Source organism: Carassius auratus, chromosome 11 (genome assembly GCF_003368295.1).
Source record: "Carassius auratus strain Wakin chromosome 11, ASM336829v1, whole genome shotgun sequence".
NCBI classification, from domain to species: domain Eukaryota; kingdom Metazoa; phylum Chordata; class Actinopteri; order Cypriniformes; family Cyprinidae; genus Carassius; species Carassius auratus.
Window position 1 is genome coordinate 829795 of NC_039253.1, and position 23808 is coordinate 853602.

Consider the following 23808-nt stretch of genomic DNA (forward strand, 5'->3'; position numbering starts at 1 on the left):
TCATGTGTATTTGTGGGTACAAATAGCAGTTGAGATAGATCAGGCAGGTTATTTGCGAATCTTTCCTTGGTGGCTGGAACAATAGTTCTGCCCAGACGGTATCGCTGCGAAATATAGTTAATATCAGTTATACGCAGCATGCACGATACAAGGAAATGGTCTGTAATATCATCACTTTGAGGTACAATATCTATAGCAGTAAGATCGATTCCATGCGATATAATTAAATCTAGTGTATGATAAAAACGATGAGTGGGCCCGGTGACATTTTGCTTGACTCCAAAGGAGTTTATTAGGTCAGTAAACGCAAGTCCTAATGTATCATTTGTATTATCAACGTGAATATTAAAATCTCCCATGATTAGCGCCTTATCAACTGTAACTAGAAGGTCTGAGAGGAAATCTGCAAATTCTTTTAGGAATTCTGTATACGGCCCTGGTGGTCTATACACAGTAGCCAGAGCAAGAGATACATTAGATTTATTTTGCATGTCTGACAGAGTAACATTTAGCAGAAGTATTTCAAAAGAGTTAAACCTGTATCCTGTTTTCTGGGTAACATTGAGAATATCACTATATATTGTTGCAACACCCCCGCCACGACCAGTCTGACGGGGCTCATGCTTATAACAGTAGTTTGGTGGAGTAGACTCATTTAGACCAAAATAATCATTTGGTTTTAGCCAGGTTTCAGTCAAGCAGAGTAAATCAAAACTATTATCTGTGATCATTTCATTTACAATAACTGCTTTTGGTGTGAGTGATCTGATATTTATGAGCCCAAACTTTAAAAATAGTTTTTGTTCATTTACTTTACATTTTTCTGGTTTAATTACGATAAGATTTTTTCTAGATCCTACATTATATTTATATTTTAACCTCACTATTCGGGGAACAGACACAGTCTTAATAGGTTTTACAGCGCAAGTACTTTTAGCATTTAAGCGGGTGGAACAAAACTCATCATAATTGTTATTTGAGAATTGTCTTACTAGTCACATGCAGCGAAGTGTCCTGGAGATGTTGTCAGAGAGAAGCTCCGCTCCAATTCTGCTGGGGTGTAATCCATCAGCGCGAAACAGTCTAGGACGCTCCCAGAAAAGATTCCAGTTATTAACAAATAGCAGTTTCTGTTCTTTACACCATGACAAGAACCATTCATTTAAAGCAAAAAGTCTACTGAACCTTTCGTGTCCTCGTCGATACGTGGGCAGTGGTCCTGACACGACAATCGTCGCCGCGGGCGTCGTGCTGCGAACCGTCTCGATCAGGCTGCTGAAGTCCCTCTTCAGCGTCTCCGTCTGCCGCAGCATGGTGTCGTTAACCCCGGCGTGAAGCACGACCGCTCTGGGGCTCTCATCGGCCTTCAGGATCGCGGGTATCTGCGCAGAAACATCGAGAACACGAGCACCAGGCAAACAATGAGTGTGCACTTTTCCTTCGGCTAACGTAGCACGGACGTGTCGGACGATGGAGTCTCCGATGATCACAGCGCCGCGTCCTGTCTCGCGGAGGGGAGCGAAGCGGTTCTGGATGGAGATCTCGAAGGCAGGAGGGGGAGAAGTCGTCGCACGGGACCCAGCTCGCGTTCTCCGCTGTGGATGCACCCAGGGTCCGTGGTGTCCCGGCGTCGCAGTGAAGGACATCTGGGAAGATCGCGTCCTGGGTGCACCGGGCCTGCGCAGAGAAACACACGGAGTAGACGTGGTGGGACTGTTAACAGCACGCTGTATACTTACCCTGGACTTGTGAGCGTCAGCCCGGGATGATTCCAGCGCGGCTCTTCGCTCTCTCAGGTGGGCCTGCCTCTGTTCCAGGTCGCGAATCTGCTTCCCCAGGGCCTCGAGCTCGAGCTGCACAGAGTGGAGACATTCATCCGCCATTAAAGCAAGTAACAGTGAGTACAGCAGTGGAAATGTGTGTGAATAGAGTATTAGCAATGTAAGCGCAGTTAGCAGCAACCACACTTGCTGATGCTAACTGGCTAAAAGCTAATAGCGGACCCGGGAGATCAAAATAAAACTAGTGATAGCGAGGCGCTCTGATTGTTTTTGTTGTAGAATACAATAGAGGATATATTCACGCGTTATATAAACGGAAACGATGATGTATAAAATTGATTTTTAAGTTAAAAATAGTCAATGAAAAGTCAATGAATAGTCAATGAAAAGAAGATAGTGACGGAGCTCAAACGCAGTACAGCCGTCAACAACAAACAGGAAGTGACGTCTTCAGTGACCTATTATATTCCCAAACATCCCATACATATTTACTAGCTACACCTCCAGAGGAGACCAAGGTTAAATCTATAGCTGACCCAATACCACCTGCTAAATATATTCTTGTGTTCCTGCCATCATTAATACAAACTAACCCATTACTATATTATTTCTTCAACAACATCCCCATTATGATCACTTTACCCCATAAAGTGCTATGTGCATTAAAATCTCCACACCAAATTATTTTATGATTTCCTGACCCTATAACCTTTTCTAAATCTTCACATAATCTATTACAGGGATTATAATAATTTATTATTCTAATATTGTGTATCTCTGCATATAGTTCTATAACCACCAATTCATATCTTTTCATAACTATGAATTCCAATTCATTTTTTATAAAAGTTGCCACCCCGCCTGCCTGTCGTTCTATGTTTCCTTACAATATTATACCCTTGCAAAACAAAATTTAATTTAGGTTTTAACCACGTTTCTTGTAGACAAATTATGTTTGGTTTCATATCTAATAAGTCTATAGACTTTCAAAATTCTGATCAATTTGCAATGAGACTTCTGGCATTGCATTGCACAATTGTTAAAAGCATTATTATTATTATTATGTACTTCCACATGCTGTTTGAGTACTTGATTGTGTCTTTAGCATGTCATTTATTTTTTCTAATGTTACACCTGCTACTTTCAAGTATTTCTCAGATGTTCAAATTATGATTTTAATTCTCTCTCTTCTGCTTTCTGTTTGAGAAGAACAATTGACCACTTCAGCCATAAATGAAACAAATGCCAACTTCCTGATCACCAAACTATCATCTTTTGTCTTACTTAGAGCCAAAGTATTTGCAGTCTGTTCTTGTACTTTTACCTCTCTCTGTGTCTGTTTTGTTTTGTTTTTTTTGTGCTGTTTCAGTGTAAGTTAATGTTTGTGAACACTACATCCCCCAAAGCCAGCACAATGCTTACCAATGCAATTGCAGCATTTTGCCTTCACTCCTTCACCACATTTACCATATTCATGGTTACACACATCTTGCACAATGTTGTTTTCCTCTGCAAACAGCCCTTACATTTCCATACTTCTGGCAGTTGAAGCACCTAACCAGAGGATGCACATGAGGTCTTACAGTATAACTTACGTATGCTATTTTTACCCTCTTATGGCATTAAAAACAATGACTCTTATATCTGTCAGAAACAAAAATGAGGACACTGAAAAGACAAACAACAAACATGAAGAAAAATGTTTTTACCACCCATATGTGGCTTAAAATATGATCAAAATAAAATGTGTTTGAAATGTGTTTTCAAACAAATCAGTCGTTCTGGGCATGACATGCAAGTAACATTCATAAAGGACAGTTGTGCACAAGATAAATGTTCAAATAGTCTGTCTTGTTAGATGGTTGTATCAATCAAAAGCAAAATACATTTGACATTTTCTCGAATTGCCAGTGAACTTTACCTGGTCCAATTTTCCCTGCCTTCTTATGTGTTATCCAAACGAAACCTTAAGGAACAAAAAAAAAAAAAAAATCAAGCATGAAAGAAAATCATAATAATAAAACCAACTAGACTAACTGATTTTATAGACCTTGCTTTGAGTAAAGCTTGAACAATGCTATATTCTTTGTGGTAAAGTAGAACAGATACTTCCTGTTTTCTATTTTTACAATTAATTTCACCTCATCACAAACAAACCATTTAAAATATCAAACATTTATTAACAATTTAACATCTTCTATGTCTTGGCATAATGCTCTCAACATAAAATTCAACAAGGCATGGTAGGAAAAAAAGAAGTACCAAGTTTGGTACATATAGACCCGGTTTCATAGCCATAAGCCATATTTAAATGAACATATTTAAGCAACTTTTACAAAAATGCTTTAGAAGATAACATTACAGGTGTGCATTTTGACACAAAACAATAACACTGACATATTTTAAAATATGTCAGAGCAAAATATTTTCAGTTGAGACAGTTCAAACATGCATTTTAGTCTGGGACTAGCTTAAGCCTTGTTTGTGAAACCGGGAGATAGGTTCACATATGTGTAATTTTTATTTAAATTAAAGGGAGCACAACAGGACCCCCGCCACACCTATATCTAAAAGACTACAAGTTTTTCAATCAAGGCAGAACATCAAAAACATTGAGGGGGATGAATAAATACATAAATAAATAAATAATAATAATAATACAATAGCACTTTTTACACTTTCAGTGACCTTATGATACAGCACTGGAAAACTGCCATTTGCAACATAATTGCAACAAATGCTGTAAAACACACAAGTCTCACATCTCACCTGAGCACAGACGTGTTGAAGCCTCTCCTGATATGAGCAACACAGATCTGACAGACAGCAGCTAAACTCACTGCTTCAGAGTGAAAGTGAACGTAATATTCCAAAATAAAAGTCACAGAAGAGCAGTGTCACTGCATCATTTTAAAAGAAAGAGTTAATCCAAAAATGAATATGATGTCATCATTTCTCACCCTCATGTCTTCCTGAAACATAAACTGGTAGTTAAATATTAAACATAGACTAGTCTTTTTGAAATGCCAACAATTTCTTTATTATTAGCCTGACAATATACAAATATGTTAACTAACATACATAACATACATATCACTAAAACACAGTTAAAGACAACAAAAGATTCAAGTTTTACAATTAATTTGCTTAATTATTTCTCTTTTGACAAGACAAAATCCATGTGACTCAAAGATTTAGAAATACAGGCTATTACGTACCACTTGAAAATGACATCTTAAATGCTTCAAAAATATAAGATACTGACAGTTATGCATATTAAAATGCCACAAAGTATATAACGAGGCACAAATGAACAAAACATGCTTTGCTAACAACATTTCACCATTAGAAATCATCTCCAGCATAATTTTCAGGCACAGTGATCTGACAGCAGTCGTTTGGGGATATAATTATTTCCTGGCACCGCAATGACAGTGAAGGAACAGGTCATGAACTGAGAAATAAAATAAATCACAAGAAAACATCAATGAAACTACTCAACTTCAAGCTTTCAAGTACATTATTTGTTAGGAAACATGTATATATAGTATATTTATATATTCACGTTACAATAAAAATATATGCAAAAATTATTTTGGATTATTTAAATTAATTTACACTTTTAAATAACATGCAAATCATTTTTATTAGACAATTTCGAATAGTTTACATTAGTATTTATACTAAGTGCAAATTGCATAGGCCTAAAATATATGCACATAAGCAGAATTTCATAGTTGTGAGAAATCTGTGAATATAGATAATCTATTAATATATTCATATTTAACTTAAAAATGCATGTGTATATATATATATATATATATATATGTGTGTGTGTGTGTGTGTGTGTGTGTATATATATATATATATTGTGGGAGCAAACTACATACACCTAACATATACGTGCAGAAGCAGAAAATTATAGATTACTGTACTAGTGTACTTCACTCATATAAAAATACAATTAAATGCATCACAACACCAAAGAAAATACCAACTCTGAATCTCTAATCTAATCTAATATGATCTAATATTAAGTGCATTTCTCACCTCTGCATTAGACTGTAAAGCACAGTCTGTTACATTCACACTGCCGTGATTCTCGCAGACCGTCTGTGCAGCTTTTATCTGTAGCATGTATTTAACCCGTGCAGGAGGATAGAGCTGCAAAAAACACAATATCACATCAGATACATCAGAGGAAAGGAGATGCATGTTATATGATGAACATGACACTTACCTGAGCTGTGTCTGAGATGATATCCACCACTTTAAAGGCGTACGGATAGCTACTCATGCGATTGTGGACATCCATGGCAAGGTTTGCAACATTAATGACATTTTGGTTGTCATTTAGCTCCACACTCTCTCCTGAGACAATAAAAGCTGAGAAAACTGATGCAAAAAGGGTGAGAAGGCAAACCATGTCAGCAGCTTGTGAATCAGTGGGAACAAAGGCAAAGCCAAAAATCATCTGGGTGTATCAGGGTGAGGGTGGAGACATTAATAGCCATAAATTCCTGACGCTTTAACACACCTCTGTTTATCTGCTGCATAAGAGCTTCTCAGGTTTCTGCATCCTGCTGACAGACAGATGCTCACGCTTCAGTTAGATTCACAGACTCATCACAAACTAGAAGTTAAGAAGCTTTTTTCACCACAAACCATTACAGAAAATGCATGTCATATAGTATTTTCTCATTCTTCACTGCAGCTGCATTGTTGCGTTTACATCATCTGCCATGTCACATGACCTGACCAGCTGCATGCCGAGCAGTCCATAATATCCTGCTGGAAAAAAAAGAGGGGGAGCACGAGGCTGAATACAACTTCTTATTCGCAGCTTCTTATTGACGCTATCCGTTCCACCTTAAAAACACCACGCTTCCGCGTTTCTTAGCTTCTTATTCACGCGTAACTTAGGGACCGTTTCTATTGGTGTCTCTTATTCAGAAAGAATTGTAATAAGATTTAATCTTTATAGTCAGTTTTCGCTCTTATCTCAGCCTTATTTGCATTTTTAAATAGTGTATTGTTCGTTTCTGAAATATAGACACAACTAGATACGGTCCCTACGTTAAGAGTGAAATAAGAAGCGTCGCGTTTTTAAGGTGGAACGTATAGCGTCAATAAGTTGCGAATAAAAAGCTGAATTCATCACATCAGCATGGTTTGAAGTGCATGAAAGTGTTCATATTTAATAGAAATTATCCACTTTTGCATGCTGCGTTAACATAACTCATATTGCTGCTATAATCTCTGACACTGAAATGCACGGCTGTTTTGTTTTGCCCTGACTTTGCACTCGGCATCATGAGTTTTTGTTAACCCTTTGTTGTCATCTGTTTTCCGTGAATGGTTTATGTGCACAAAATGATCATTCTTGGCACCGAGGAGCTCAAACAAGCCGAGAGCGTTTTGAAGAAGAGTTTTCCAGAGTCCATCAAGGTGTGCTGATTCTAGAAAGGTTTCAGAAAGTTTGAGGTTTAACCTATCGGACTACCACAGCTTTTATTTTCACTCGCTGGTTAATATTCACTTGTTTTCCAGGTTTATGGCTGTATATTCAACTTAAACAGAGGAAAGCCTCACAATCTGGAGGTTATTGCAGACCAATGGCCAGATTTCAATGTCATTATTTGCAAACCCAAAGTTCAGGTAACATTATTTTACAGATCCAGACAGTTCTGATTTGTTTATAAAACTAGCCACATCTCAACAAAAACTGTAGTTTAACTGTGGCATTTGTATTAAAGGCATATGCTAAACTAATACTTAGTGCTGTTATTGTACACCAAAACTACTAAAAATATTTTTTTTTGTTGGCTGAAATAAAAGAAATATATTAGATGGAAAACTGCAAAAAATTATGAAAATTAAAACATGGCAACAAACATAAAAAAATGTGTATAATTATATAAAAAAATAAAAGTTGAAGTTAAAGTACTACAATTATTAAAAACTAAAACTGAAAATAAAGTTATATATATATATCAACACAAACAATTACTATAACATATTTAAAAAAAGAAAATGTACAATAATACATAAAAATACCAAAATAACTATGATTTAGCTATTATTTTTCACATAGTTCAAGCAATATATAAATCACAACAAATTATATATATATATTATTTACTTAATACATTTTATTTATTTGTTCATCTATTTAACAAGTGGAATGCATTTTTCTTAAAAATCAAAGTGCTTTTTTTTTAAAACAGGGAACAAAGGATCGAGAAGGAGATTTTAACATATTCAGCATCTACTCCAATAGCAAAGAGGGTCTGAAAACCCTTCTGGACACACCTGGTGTGATCAATAGACATATATTCACATTATTAGCAGGTACACACTCTATTCCTAACCAAAATAATTGCCTGAAATAACTAGTTTTGTGACTGTGACAAAATAAATCATGCACAAACCTGTTGGTTGCCATTTAGGGGTTGACATCAGGCATTTAGAAGCAGTTCAGGAGTTTGCGGATCAACATGGACTTCCCTGGAAAGTTCAAGTAGTGATGAATGTGTTACTGCTGCAGGATGAGCGACAGCTGCTGTTTAAAGAGAGGTGCTATCATCATCATACTCTTAAACCTCAAGTGTTATCTCATTTAAGGCTTAAAGCAACTGTTTAAAGGTAATATGACATATGACTTTGCTAAAAAAAAAATATATATATATATATATATATATTTGTATTTGATGTGATGCAAGGTGATTACGCAGTTTAAGGTACAATACTAATTATTTTCCATATACTGTACATTATTGTTGATCCTCTATGCCCCGCCTACATTTTTACAAAACTCATCATTCTGAAAAGGTGTGCTCTGATTGGCCAGCTATCCAGTGCATTGTGATTGGCCGAATAGCTGAAGCATGTGACACAACAAGACAAAACCAATAAAACCCATTATAAACGAGGCATTTGTTGCATCCGGTGGGGACATAATTACTGATTATAATGACTTGTACTGTGTTTTTACGCGATGCATATTGCGCTGCATAAACAAAGCCATGTCTACATTTGTGATCGGAGAAACCACAAACATTAAGCGCTACTCTACACTGCTCAAAACTCAAAACTGAATCGTCAGCGGCTAATTCTTTAAATATGAAAACATACTTACAGACTGTGAGTCAGATGTGCCAGACTGTCCTTGCAAAGTTGTAACTGGCCCACTTTATAGAAATTTATAGTTCGAATGAGCCGTTTAAGCACTATGCATCTTTAAAGTGTCACTTTCACCATGACTAAGCCAGAAATGTAGTGTTTACATGAAATAATCATAATATGAGTCTATGATCCCAGTCTCAGGATCAGTAAGAAAGCAATACATTTAAATCAATAAACTTGTTGCATTTCAGAGCAAAACAAAAAACATTGTTGAACACTAATAAAAAATGCGGTAAACTATTAATTGGTTATGCTACAATTAAATGTATTACTACAACTGGAGAATACAGTAAATTGATAAACTGTTCTGCGTGATGACGGTGAATGTCCCTGACATCTAAAATTGGGTGTAACTGGTGTGTTTTATGTCGTAGAATAAAAACTGAATGTATCTTGAGCCTGTGTGAACCACAGACCTTATTTTAGGGATTTAACCAAAATCCTATTAAAAAAAACCCATTGACTTTGGATCTTGAATTTCGATCTTCTTCTGCTCCATGTTTTCAGTTACGCTGGACTCAGACTGACTCCGCTCAGTGCCGCTCATGCTCATCTAGTTAACAGCACGTGGAAATACGGCGGAGACAGTAACAGCTACAACTCAGTGCTGAACTACATTACCCACAATCCTTCATTGTGTGTGATAGAGGAGGGCGGCACTGAGCCCGTCTCCTGGCTGCTTGTGTACCAACACGCTGCTCTTGGGTTGCTCTACACATTACCACAACACCGAAGGAAAGGCTACGCGAAGTTACTGGTGTCTGTGATGGCCAAAACCCTCCTGGAGCGAGGACACCCGGTCTACTGTTTCGTGGAAAAGGAAAATGACTCTTCCTACAAACTTTTCATGTCACTTGGGTTCCAGGATTCAGCAGATTACAGGGCTGTGTGGTTTGAGATCAATAAACGACAATAGATACAAATATAAATCAGTATGCATATATAAATCATATATAATGCATATATTCATATAGTAATGCATGCATATATACAGATTTCTAGCAAAAAAAAAAAGAATATTACTACTGAACTCTGTAGGCAAAAACATGCAGAATTAGTATTGTTGTTTAACGGAGCATATTCTTTCAAAACCACTTCAACATATGCTGATAATGGTACATAAGTCTGTAATATTTTAAATTTCCTTAATATTTCTCATGTGGCCTGTATAGTGAAAAACATGAGAAGATAAGTATTTCACGTTTAACAGGTTGCTTTTGAAAATCGGTACACAAAATAAAACTGCTCTTAACTTTCATGGATGACTGCAGTGTTAATAATTTGAATTATAGGCCTATAATTCATTGTGTAAATTAATAGACCTGTTTAAAAAAAAAAATACATTTTCAATGAGGAGTACGCTAACAGCCTAAATTTTAATTAAAAAAAGTTTAATTACTTTCACTCAATTTAATTAGTTTTTTAGCACCCCCTCTGAACTTTAAAGCCCCTCCTTAGCAACCCCAACAAAAAAACTCCTGGAGCTGCCACTGATTTGCAGATGAAGAATCTGATATCATTTCTACCACATGACTGTGTCGACACAGGTTTGTCTGCTGGTGTGGATCGGGTGGAAATAAAATTCTTGGGAACTGGATTCTCAATTGGACCAAAAACCAGTTAATCTGTTCTGGGTTCAGAAGTGTCATGTTCAATCATGTAATCAGACACATATTACTTTTCTTTGTATATTTATGTGTAACATTTTACTACTGAACTCTGTAGGCAAAAACATGCAGAATTAGTATTGTTGTTTAACGGAGCATATTCTTTCAAAACCACTTCAACATATGCTGATAATGGTACATAAGTCTGTAATATTTTAAATTTCCTTAATATTTCTCATGTGGCCTGTATAGTGAAAAACATGAGAAGATAAGTATTTCACGTTTAACAGGTTGCTTTTGAAAATCGGTACACAAAATAAAACTGCTCTTAAAACAATGATTTATATTAGATGTAATTTTATACTATTGTAGAAAACCTTGTTTCTTTTAGGAATAAATATTTGTATTTGTACTCCAGTTTGGATCCAAACTTTGATGAAGATTTCAAATGACACAAAAAACTGTGGAGATGCCAGAAGACGCCAACTTTTGATCAGCATACAAAACTCAAATATTATCCTTACATTGTAATTATTACAAGCACGTTGTAATGCTTGTAGTGTATAACGGATTATACACTATAGTGTATAATTTTTCACAGAACTACAACAATGCAAGGTTTTGAAGGCTATTTTTGATTATTATTCTTTATTCCTTATTTCATCCTTATGACAAAAGATGAAGTGGTAAAAATTCCATATCTCTTGAGAACATAAAGAGATGTTGTAGTCACCAAGTGTACTTGATCAATATAGGCTAAATTTTCTTTTATTATTTTTAAAGCATTACTTTCATCAAATGGTACAAGTAACATCACAGCAGGACGGTTCACATACAGAACAGTGATTCTGTGTCGTCCTCTAGTGCTGCAGATGCGCTAAGACCTCATGAACCATGAGCAAAACTTTTTAAAACCAAACAAAAATGTATTTTGTATCTAGTCTTTACATTTTCAGACGTAATATTTTAGCAGATACTACAATGTGTTAAATGTATTAGGGAAGGAAACAGACATTATACAGTCAGCATCTAGTCATAGTTGGAGAAGTGGTCTGGCGTGGGTGGAGTTTTGATAGCGTTTTGACAGTTTTGATAGCGTTAATAATGAACACAATGTTAATATAGCCTGCCTGTGATGAATGCCGACTGCACACACACACACGCTTAGTCTTGGGATTCCACAACTTCCCTTGATCATCCTCACGCCTTATTGCTTGTAGCCATTTTGTCCTCCTTTCTGGTTCTGTGTGTTTATTAGGAAGGATGTAGAACTTCAATTCATAATTTGTTAGTTTATTGGCGGTACAGAAAATAACAAAGCAACTCTTCTGCATGATTGTCCCGTGTATCTCAATTGGTGCCAAGGCAATACGTGCGTTCGACTTCACGCAGCATTGCGCAAACCGATCGCAGTCTGATTTGAAGCAGTGAATGCTCGTTAGAAATTTTGTCCGACTTGAGACAGCGCAGATGCCACGTGACTGTCATGTGTGCCATCAAAGTATCGTGAGAGCGTTTTGAGAGCAGCCGGGGGGGCAGGGGGGCAGGGTTTCATATTTTTTTAAAGCACCCCTGGGCGCCGCCATTGGCTAGCGGAACCCCACCTGCTGTTAGCATTCCATTGACTCCCATTCATTTTGGCGTCACTTTGACAGCGAATAACTTTACATCTGAGGCGTTTAAAGACTCAATTTTTCCATTAATTATTTCTAAAGAAACACGAAAATGTATAAAAGGCTCCATTACCTTGTATCTTACGTTATGTTCCCGCAGAAGCAGTTTTTGTAAAAAAATAGGCTAACGATTGCGTCATTACCAGCGACTCTCTGTCGGACAGTAGAGAAATTATCGTATGGACAGAAGGAGAAGCTCGCAGGCAATCTTTTACTGTCTATGAGGTTATCGGGGGACGTGGAGGCATAAAGTCAAGGGAGATAATTAATCAGAATACTTACCAAAATTTGCTCCTATTCACACTCGCCTTCTCTGCAAGATTCGGTGGGTGATTCAGATTTCTCTTGGCACAGCGATCAGAAGACTTACAGGTTGCTCAAGTGGCATCTACGTCATCAAGCTCAGTTTGAGTCTGCGCAGTACACCCAACCCCCAGGAAGTGCATGCTTCTAATTGACTTCATTTGTCCCCGTTGAATCCAATGGGGTCGCTGTGTCCATTTCTTTTACTGTCTATGGGTTTCTCCAGAGCAGCTGCAGGAGTGTTGATGATGACACAGCTGTTTCACCATTGGCCAGATTCAGCACATGACAATGATCACCTGTTTTTCGGGTTAGACGAACCTTTTCAGTTCCAATAATGGCAACAAATCTGAGTTTTTAGAATGGTAAAAGCTTTTAATCGTATAGTCGCACTGTTGTATTTATTCCCACTTATCATACAACACTGATAAAAGTATATATGCCCCACTATATTAGTATTTAAATAGCATATGTTTATGTTGAACTTTATTCTTGAAAATATGGCGCTGCTTATATCGAGAATATAAGCAGTATGTAAAAACAGTTTCTGTTGTTCATGAAAACGTTTCTAAAACATCTGTGTATTTAACAAATACTGCATTTCCTCAAAGTCCTTTTTAGGCAAGTCGTGGCACTCGGCCGCCATCTTGGCAACGCCTCCGGGCAACTATTTCAAACTAACAAGACCCGGCTTGACGATTGAGGAAGTGGCATGTCTCTTATAAATTGTCTCTGATTTAATTAACACCACGTGAGTGTCACTAACAGGAGATGAAGATGTCCGGCTTGACATGTCTGTTTTCAATTTCGCCCCCGACTGCAAGCGGCTACTCTCCCCAATCGCTGTCTGTAGCCTTGCTTCCAAGTCGAACGCATCCAACGTTTTCCTCCACGGGCTTAATTCAGATCCTCTGTATGTAACCTCTGTGCTCTGGCGTCCTTCCACAAGTTAAAGAGGGGGTGAAATGCTCGTTTTCACTCAATATCCTGTTAATCTTGAGTACCTATAGAGTAGTACTGAATCCTTCATAACTCCAAAAAGTCTTTAGTTTTATTATATTCATAAGAGAAAGATAGTTTGTACCGATTTTTCCCGGAAAAACACGATCGGCTGGAGGCGTGCATGTGGGCGGTAGTGATGGGAAGTTCGATTCTTTTCCGCGAACCGGTTCTTTCGGACGGTTCGATTCAATAAACCGGTTGAAAAAACCGGTTCATCGGTTCTTTCACGCTCGACGTAATGACGTCATTGGCGATGACGTAATGGCGTCACGTCTATCAAACATTCAAATATATAAAGTCAGTAATCATAACTTTAGTCAGTTAAAACCTCATAATCATGAAAAGTTTACATTTGAGTTTTGCAACAACACCTAAATACAGTAACAGCAATAATGTGCATATGAGGATTTAAGTCTTGAAGATATAAAGTAAATAAATTAGGTGTCATCAGTGCAGAAACCATGATCCACTTACTAAACATAATCCATTGCGATGTATTTGTTATTAAATTAACTTACGTTTCGCCAGATTGCCCTTCATCCAAGCCCTCAAAATACCCGCTCATAACTACTAGTACAGAATCAGAATCAATCACCAAAAGAATCCCTTCGGTTCAGAGACATGCTGTGAGTCAGTTGGCTTCACGCTGAATCGCGCATGCGCAGTATCATCAGTTCATCGGTTCTCAATTCGGACGCGTCCGACAGAAACGATTCTCGGTTGACTGTACTGATGATCCGAAAACCGATGCAACCGGTTCTTGACTCGAGAACGAGAATCGCTCTAACCGGCACGTGCTGCAGTTCAGTGTCATCAGCTGCTCTACTCGTGTTCATGTTCTGTTTACTACAAAATCAATTTGTGAATGTCATCATTAACTATAAATACAGTACAGATATCTCATAAATCATCCCTTATTCCTATTAAACATAAGAGTCTTTAGAGTCTTAATTATTGTCCAACTTCCCTGAAAACACATTTGGCCTATACATTATATACAATATACAGATTGGAAACATTAATCTAAAAAAAATAATTTAAAAAAAATCAAAATAAAATATAGTTACTTTATCACACTTTCCGATGTTTAACAAAATACTTACAAAATTACACGCATGCGCAGTATCATCAGTTCATCGGTTCTCAATTCGGACGCGTCCGACAGAAACGATTCTCGGTTGAGTGTACTGGTGATCCGAAAACCGAAGCAACCGGTTCTTGACTCGAGAACGAGAATCAGCTCATCGGTTCTCAAATCGGACGCGTCCGACAGAAACGATTCTCGGTTGAGTGTACTGGTGATCCGAACACCGAAGCAACCGGTTCTTGACTCGAGAACGAGAACTGCTCCAGCAGTGGGCGTGTTTGTTCATTATCTGGCTCGGCTCGGTGTTCATCTTCAGTTCGGTCTTCACAGCATTTCATTCAGTGTACTGTTTGAGTAAATGGATTACCCCGGGAAATTGGTTTATTCTGACTCAGAGGGAGTGTCAGTCACGTTAAAAAAGTTAACAGCTTAAGTAATTTGTGGATTTATGCTTATTGGAGACGTGAACCGTTTCAAACGATTCAGTTCGATTTGGTGAACTGGTTCAACCGGTTCACTAAGAAGAACCGGTTAAATTGAACGATTCGTTCACGAATCGGCCATCACTAGTGGGCGGAGCTAAAGAATCACGAGCGCGAGTAGGCTTTTGCTTTGATAGCGTTTGTAAGCTGTGACATTACAGTGAGGGAAAAACCATCATCCAAAACAAACCATGGCTAACAGTCAGATTCAGCCGCTTATTTATGATCCAGAATCAGATCCAGATGCTGAAACTGAACGAGAGCAGCAGCATGACTCGCTCCGAGCGGGGCTCGAACCCGGGTCTCCGGCATGGGAGGGGACGCACTAATGCTGTGTTCGAGCCAGACGCTCTATGATTTCAATGTTAAGTCAATGCAAAGGCGCGTTTACGCGCGTCTGGAGGTCTCGCGGCGCGAATGGGGCGTTAAGCGCGGCGCGGAAGACGCGAATTCGCCTCATTGGCGCGTCTAGTTCGCGCGAATGACGCGAATTGACGCGCGAATAGAGCGCTTCCCGCGAAACGCGCATTTAGCGCGAATGGTGCTTTTTGTGCATTTAGCGTTTGACGCGAATTCGCGTCTGCCGCCCGAGTTGAAAAATTTGAACTTTGGCGTCAATTCGCGCCGCGTTAACCAATCAGGAGCCTGCTAGGAGTCACTCGTTCAACAGTAATGTTCCTGCAGCCTCCGGTCCACATCAGAGCCAGCGGCAAATGTCAGAAGATCTATCCGAGGTAAGGCTACTCTCGGCGGATACATGATGACGGAGATCCCGCTGATCGCATGGAGCTCATCTCCGAGATCGGCGAAACACATTTTTTAAATAGACGCTGTCATTATAAATAAACCGCATATTTGAGTTTAAAACAACTACATTCTCGCCTGAAATACTTTTAAAACTACATTTCATGACACAATAACACAATTCGCGTCTGTTGTGAAGTTAATTTCACGCGCGAATGAAGCGAATTACTCGCGCGAATGATCTCAAAATGGTCAAGCGGCAAACTAGGCGCGGTAGACGCGAATTTGACGCTCTATTCGCGTTTGGTGTGAACACAGCATAACAAGGAGGCAGAGATATTTTAAGCAGTTTTACACACCGCCTGTGGTTCCAACACACGATCGTGACCCTTTTTCGTTGGGACTGCAAAGGAAAAATGGTATCGCAATACATACACTAATAATTAATTACTCAATAAATACTGTAAATTTATAAATAAATGTACATCCAAGATGTAGATGAGTTTGTTTTTTCAGAGATTTGCAGAAATGTAGCATTCCATCACTTGCTCACCAATGGATTATTATGGATTATGGATTCATATTTTAGTTGGAAAGAACAGTTTGAAGTTAAAAAACATCTTGATGATGGATGTTTCTTATCAAATATTTGAACTGTCATGAAAATTGATTGCCAAAATGATTCACATGTAATTCCTTTTTTTTTACACAAAAGCTGAGCTGTATAATTTCAGATCAGACGCCTATGATTAAGCCATTTAAAAAAAAACTGTGGTAATTTAAAGTTAACCATCCAACAAAAAGATTGAAGTCAAGATGCTTTTCAAATATTTGACTGAAAACGCTGAATTAGAAAAAGGATTTTTAGACACAACAGAAGGTGTAATAATAATGGCATGTTTTATATTCCCCACTTTTGCAGATCTGAGGATTTTGTTGCTTGGTCAAACAGGATCAGGAAAGAGTGCAACAGGAAACACCATTCTAGGCAAAGATGCATTTAGAAAAGGAATGTCTCCCCATGGCACTACAACCTGTCAGAATCGTACAGAAGTGTTTACTGGAAGGAAAATTTCAGTAATCAACACTACAGAGCTGTCTGATACATCGATGCTTGAAGAGGATCTACAAGCTGAACTAGTGAAGTGCATCTACTTGACTGCTCCTGGACCTCATGTGTTCCTGTTGGTCATCAGTCTGAATGATTTTAAGATGTTTAATCATGATAACACGGTGGAATTGATTGATGAGAATTTTGGAGAGAAAGCTGCATGTCACACCATCATTCTGTTCACTCATGAAGATCAGCTGAAGGGTAAAACTTTACATGAGTTTCTCAGAGAAAGTCCAGATTCATGGGAACTGATCTGCACTAAATATAGGGGTAGATTTCACTTATTCAACAATAACAAATCTGATCGATATCAGGTCTTAAGTCTGCTAGAAAAGATAGATGATATGGTGTGTGACAATGGAGTATACCTATAAAGAAGCTCAGACATTGAATGAATTTAAAATGTTAAAAGATCAGACAACATACATTAGGACAGTTGAAGTTAGACAAAGTGCACGTGAAATGGGAGTAAAAGCAGCAGAAGAAGCATCAAAAGAAGCAAGAGGAGGAGAAAAAGAGAACGGAAGAGCATTGGCATCTTTTGCAGAAGCAGGAGCTGCAGCATCAGCAGCAGCAGCAGGGGCAGCGTGTGTGGCAACAAAAAAAGGAGCAATAGCAGTATTTGAAGGAATTGCTTCATTGTTTAGATAGATGAGACAATTAGGTGTTTTATTAGTCATTCACTTGGAAAAAGGGTTAGAAGTTACTAATTGTTTTAATTCTGCATGAAACTGAAGTTGCAATTAGAATTGTATCGCTATAGTGGTGTCCATTAGAAATAGATTGTTACCGTTTGCCAACTGCTGCAATCTGATGTTAATGACAGAGTGCTCTGCATTTATTTGTGAATTGAATTTTAGCTATATCACAGTATGTAATAGCTTACTATGATCTTACTAAACCGTTCTATTGCATGCATTGATGTACAGTGAATTACAGTGTGTGGAACAGTGATGCATTTTACTCATTGAAAACAAAATAAAACTAACCAGATTAGATGTTTCCATTTGGTCTCGCTTCACTTTATTTATTTAATTATATATTTATTCAAAATTATGCTGAGAACCAACCAGTGCTGAAATAGGGGGGTTTTATGATCCTTTAGCACATTGTAGATATATTAACTTAAGATAAAAGCTGCTACCTTGAATTTCTTAATGCACACATGCTCTCTAATTAACTAAACTAATTATTTATAAACTGAAATATGCTCTGGTCCCCTCCCTGCTTACCGTGGTGATGAGATGCATAGCAGATTGTCATCACTCAATGGCTGGATGTCTAAGTGGTGCCCACAGAATAACATAGGTTATATAGACAATTGGACGAGCTTTTGGGGCAGACCTGACCTGTTTAAAAGAGATGGTCTTCATCCCTCCTGGGGTGGCGCCACTCTTCTGTCTAGAAATATGGCAAATAGTCTTAGTGTTTATACTTGACTAACTGGGGCCCAGGTCAGGAAGCAGACAGACTGGCTAAACCGACCGTCTGCTAGCTGCCTCCCGTCACAGAGGTCAGTTAATTCTCAGCACATAGAGACTCTTTCACCTAGATATCACACTATAGAGACTGTGTCTGTTCCACGAACTAGAAAATACAAAAAACGTCCAAACCAAGTTAAGGTTAACAATTTAATTGAGGTTCAACAAATAAAAAACAAATGCAATATGGATAAACAAATGATAAAGATTGGCTTATTGAATATCAGATCCATTTCTACGAAAACACTTTTTGTAAATAATATGATAACTGATCATAATATAGATGTGCTCTGCTTGACAGAAACCTGGCTAAAACCTGATGATTACATTATTTTAAATGAGTCCACCCCCCAAGATTATTGTTATAAACACGAGCCGCGTCTAAAAGGCAAAGGGGGAGGTGTTGCTTCAATTTATAATAACGTTTTCAGGATTTCTCAGAGGGCAGGCTTCAAGTATAACTCGTTTGAAGTAATGGTGCTTCATATAACATTATCCAGAGAAACCAATGTTAATGATAAATCCCCTGTTATGTTTGTACTGGCTACTGTATACAGGCCACCAGGGCACCATACAGACTTTATTAAAGAGTTTGGTGATTTTACATCCGAGTTAGTTCTGGCTGCAGATAAAGTCTTAATAGTTGGTGATTTTAATATCCATGTCGATAATGAAAAAGATGTATTGGGATCAGCATTTATAGACATTCTGAACTCTATTGGTGTTAGACAACACGTTTCAGGACCTACTCATTGTCGAAATCATACTCTAGATTTAATACTGTCACATGGAATTGATGTTGATAGTGTTGAAATTATTCAGCCAAGTGATGATATCTCAGATCATTATTTAGTTCTGTGTAAACTTCATATAGCCAAAATTGTAAATTCTACTTCTTGTTACAAGTATCGAAGAACCATCACTTCTACCACAAAAGACAGCTTTTTAAGTTATCTTCCTGATGTATCCGAATTCCTTAGCATATCCAAAACCTCAGAACAACTTGATGATGTAACAGAAACTATGGATTCTCTTTTTTCTAGCACTTTAAATACAGTTGCTCCTTTACGCTTAAGAAAGGTTAAGGAAAACAGTTTGACACCATGGTATAATGAGCATACTCGCACCCTAAAGAGAGCAGCCCGAAAAATGGAGCGCAGCTGGAGGAAAACAAAACTAGAGGTATTTCGTATTGCTTGGCGGGAAAGTAGCATATCCTACCGAAAAGCATTAAAAACTGCTAGATCTGATTACTTTTCTTCTCTTTTAGAAGAAAACAAACATAACCCCAGGTATTTATTCAATACAGTGGCTAAATTAACGAAAAATAAAGCCTCAACAAGTGTTGACATTTCCCAACACCACAGCAGTAATGACTTTATGAACTACTTTACTTCTAAAATCGATACTATTAGAGATAAAATTGCAACCATTCAGCCGTCAGCTACAGTTTCGCATCAGACAGTGCACTATAGACCCCCTGAGGAACAGTTCCACTCATTCTCTACTATAGGAGAGGAAGAATTGTATAAACTTGTTAAATCATCTAAACTTACAACATGTATGTTAGACCCTATACCATCTAAGCTCTTAAAAGAGGTGCTTCCAGAAGTCATAGGTCCTCTTCTGACTATTATTAATTCCTCATTGTTATTAGGACATGTCCCCAAAACCTTCAAACTGGCTGTTATTAAGCCTCTCATAAAAAAGCCACAACTTGACCCCAGAGAACTAGTTAATTATAGACCAATCTCGAATCTCCCTTTTCTGTCCAAGATACTAGAAAAGGTGGTATCCTCACAATTATATTCCTTCTTAGAGAAAAATGGTATATGTGAGGATTTCCAGTCAGGATTTAGACCGTATCATAGTACTGAAACTGCTCTCCTTAGAGTTACAAATGATCTGCTCTTATCATCTGATTGTGGGTGTATCTCTCTATTAGTTTTATTGGATCTTAGTGCTGCGTTTTGACACAATTGACCACAACATTCTTTTGCATAGACTTGAACACTTTGTTGGCATCAGTGGAAGTGCATTAGCATGGTTTAAATCGTACTTATATGACCGCCATCAGTTCGTAGCAGTGAATGAAGATGTATCATATCGATCACAAGTGCAGTATGGAGTACCTCAAGGCTCAGTTCTAGGGCCGCTACTCTTCACGCTTTATATGTTACCCTTGGGAGATATCATCAGGAAACATGGTGTTAGCTTTCACTGTTATGCTGATGATACGCAGCTCTATATTTCCTCGCAGCCCGGTGAAACACACCAATTTGAAAAACTAATGGAATGCATAGTCGATATAAAAAATTGGATGACGAGTAATTTCTTACTGCTAAATTCAGAAAAAACAGAGGTGTTAATCATAGGGCCTAAAAACTCTACTTGTAATAACCTAGAACACTGTCTAAGACTTGATGGTTGCTCTGTCAATTCTTCGTCATCAGTTAGGAACCTAGGTGTGCTACTTGATCGCAATCTTTCCTTAGAAAGCCACGTTTCTAGCATTTGTAAAACTGCATTTTTCCATCTCAAAAATATATCTAAATTACGGCCTATGCTCTCAATGTCAAATGCAGAAATGTTAATCCATGCATTTATGACTTCAAGGCTAGACTACTGTAATGCTTTATTGGGTGGTTGTTCTGCACGCTTGGTAAACAAACTACAGCTAGTCCAAAATGCAGCAGCAAGAGTTCTTACTAGAACCAGGAAGTATGACCATATTAGCCTGGTCCTGTCCACACTGCACTGGCTCCCTATCAAACATCGTATAGATTTTAAAATATTGCTTATTACTTATAAAGCCCTGAATGGTTTAGTACCTCAGTATTTGAATGAGCTCCTTTTACATTATACTCCTCTACGTCCGCTACGTTCTCAAAACTCAGGCAATTTGATAATACCTAGAATATCAAAATCAACTGCGGGCGGCAGATCCTTTTCCTATTTGGCGCCTAAACTCTGGAATAACCTACCTAACATTGTTCGGGAGGCAGACACACTCTTGCAGTTTAAATCTAGATTAAAGACCCATCTCTTTAACCTGGCATACACATAACATACTAATATGCTTTTAATATCCAAATCCGTTAAAGGATTTTTAGGCTGCATTAATTAGGTAAACTGGAACCGGAACACTTCACATAACACCGTACTTTCTACATCATTAGAAGAATGGCATCTACGCTAATATTTGTCTGTTTCTCTCTTGTTCCGAGGTCACCGTGGCCACCAGATCCAGTCTGTGTCCAGATCAGAGGGTCACTGCAGTCACCCGGATCCAGTACGTATCCAGACCAGATGGTGGATCAGCACCTAGAAAGGACCTCTACTGCCCTGAAAGACAGCGGAGACCAGGACAACTAGAGCCCCAGATACAGATCCCCTGTAAAGACCTTGTCTCAGAGGAGCACCAGGACAAGACCACAGGAAACAGATGATTCTTCTGCACAATCTGACTTTGCTGCAGCCTGGAATTGAACTACTGGTTTCGTCTGGTCAGAGGAGAACTGGCCCCCCAACTGAGCCTGGTTTCTCCCAAGGTTTTTTTCTCCATTCTGTCACCGATGGAGTTTCGGTTCCTTGCCGCTGTCGCCTCTGGCTTGCTTAGTTGGGGTCACTTCATCTACAGCGATATCGTTGACTTGATTGCAAATTAAAACAGACACTATTTCAACTGAACAGAGATGACATAACTGAATTCAATGATGAACTGCCTTTAACTATCATTTTGCATTATTGAGACACTGTTTTCCAAATGAATGTTGTTCAGTGCTTTGGCGCAATGTATTTTGTTTAAAGCACTATATAAATAAAGGTGATTGATTAACTTAAAGATAATTTAAGAGGCAAAAAAGTTTATTGTGGCACAATTCATTTTTATTTTAATTTCTGGCAATTCAATGATTCATTAAGAGATGCTACTTTTAATTCCAAAAACATATTTTTATATTTATATTGAGAATTACAGCTGATGATATGCTTATAAAACAATGATAATGAAAATTTAGCAAACTACATATGTTAAGGCATAAATAAAGCTTTTATTGCAGACAACATTCTAAGCATCACAATCCTCAGATCCAGTCAGACACACTGATCTGACAGCAGATGTTTGGGAATAAAATCATTTCCTGGCACTGCAATAATAGTGAAGGAACAGGTCATTATCTGAGAAAACACACAAACAAGAAAACACCAGAAATTACTACAATATAACAGCTCCTAACATTCAGTCACATTAGTTGTTAAGAAATCTACTAATTTCTAATCTAGTTTGTTTATATATTCATATTTAAGTTCACAAATTCAATTACACATTAATTTGTTTACATGCAAAATTGAATTTTAGTATTTCTCTTTTATTTATTTTTTTTATTTTTTTTCCCCACAAAATTCAAATAATACATATTAACATTAACACTGAGATGCATATTTCATATGCCTAAAACCTAACCGAATTTCAAACTACATGTAAAACAGTTTTATTAATATTTAACAAAAAATACAATGAAAAAAACATTTTGTAGACTTTTATTGTTGACAAAAAGCATATTAACATTTAATTAAACAACAAAGCAAAAATTATCTTTAGATTAACTAAATGAATTCATTTATTTTATATGGCCATCAAAATGCAAATTGTGCATATTAATATTTATTTACATTTAAAATAGCTAATTTTATCAATCTTATTTTATGAGACAGATGCAAATATTATAACAATATTTACACTATAAGGTGCAAATTGCATATGCCTAAAATACGAGCTGAAAATGCTGTGCTTTTCTCTGGTTTCACAAATAAAGATTCTATATTCCACCCAATGCATCACAACACACAATGAAAAGACAAAATCGAATTATTATTAGATGTATTTCTCACCACTGCATTAGACTGTAAAGCACAGTCTGTTACATTCACACTGCTGTGATTCTCGCAGACCGTCTGTGCAGCTTTTATCTGTAGCATGTATTTAACCCGTGCAGGAGGATAGAGCTGCAACAAACACAATATCACATCAGATACATCAGAGGAAAGGAGATGCTGGTTATATGATGAACATGACCCTTACCTGAGCTGTGTTTGAGATGATATCCACCACTTTAAAGGCGTACGGATAGCTACTCATTCGATTGTGGACATCCATGGCAAAGTTTGCAACATTAATGACATCTTGGTTGTCATTTAGCTCCACACTGTCTCCTGAGACAATAAAAGCTGAGAAAACTGATGCAAAAAGGGTGAGAAGGCAAACCATGTCAGCAGCTTGTGAATCAGTGGGAACAAAGGCAAAGCCAAAAATCATCTGGGTGTATCAGGGTGAGGGTGGAGACATTA

General features: G+C 37.7%; 1 protein-coding gene across 1 annotated transcript; it reads left to right on the forward strand.

The window, feature by feature from the left end:
• The first annotated feature begins 6909 nt into the window (after positions 1-6909).
• On the forward strand, positions 6910-9968 carry LOC113110674 (glycine N-acyltransferase-like). Its single transcript, XM_026274812.1, has 5 exons — positions 6910-7229; positions 7332-7439; positions 8009-8132; positions 8231-8357; positions 9474-9968. The coding sequence occupies exons 1-5, from the start codon at positions 7137-7139 to the stop codon at positions 9880-9882; spliced, it is 861 nt and encodes a 286-aa protein (XP_026130597.1). The 5' UTR covers positions 6910-7136; the 3' UTR covers positions 9883-9968.
• Positions 9969-23808: the final 13840 nt, after the last annotated feature.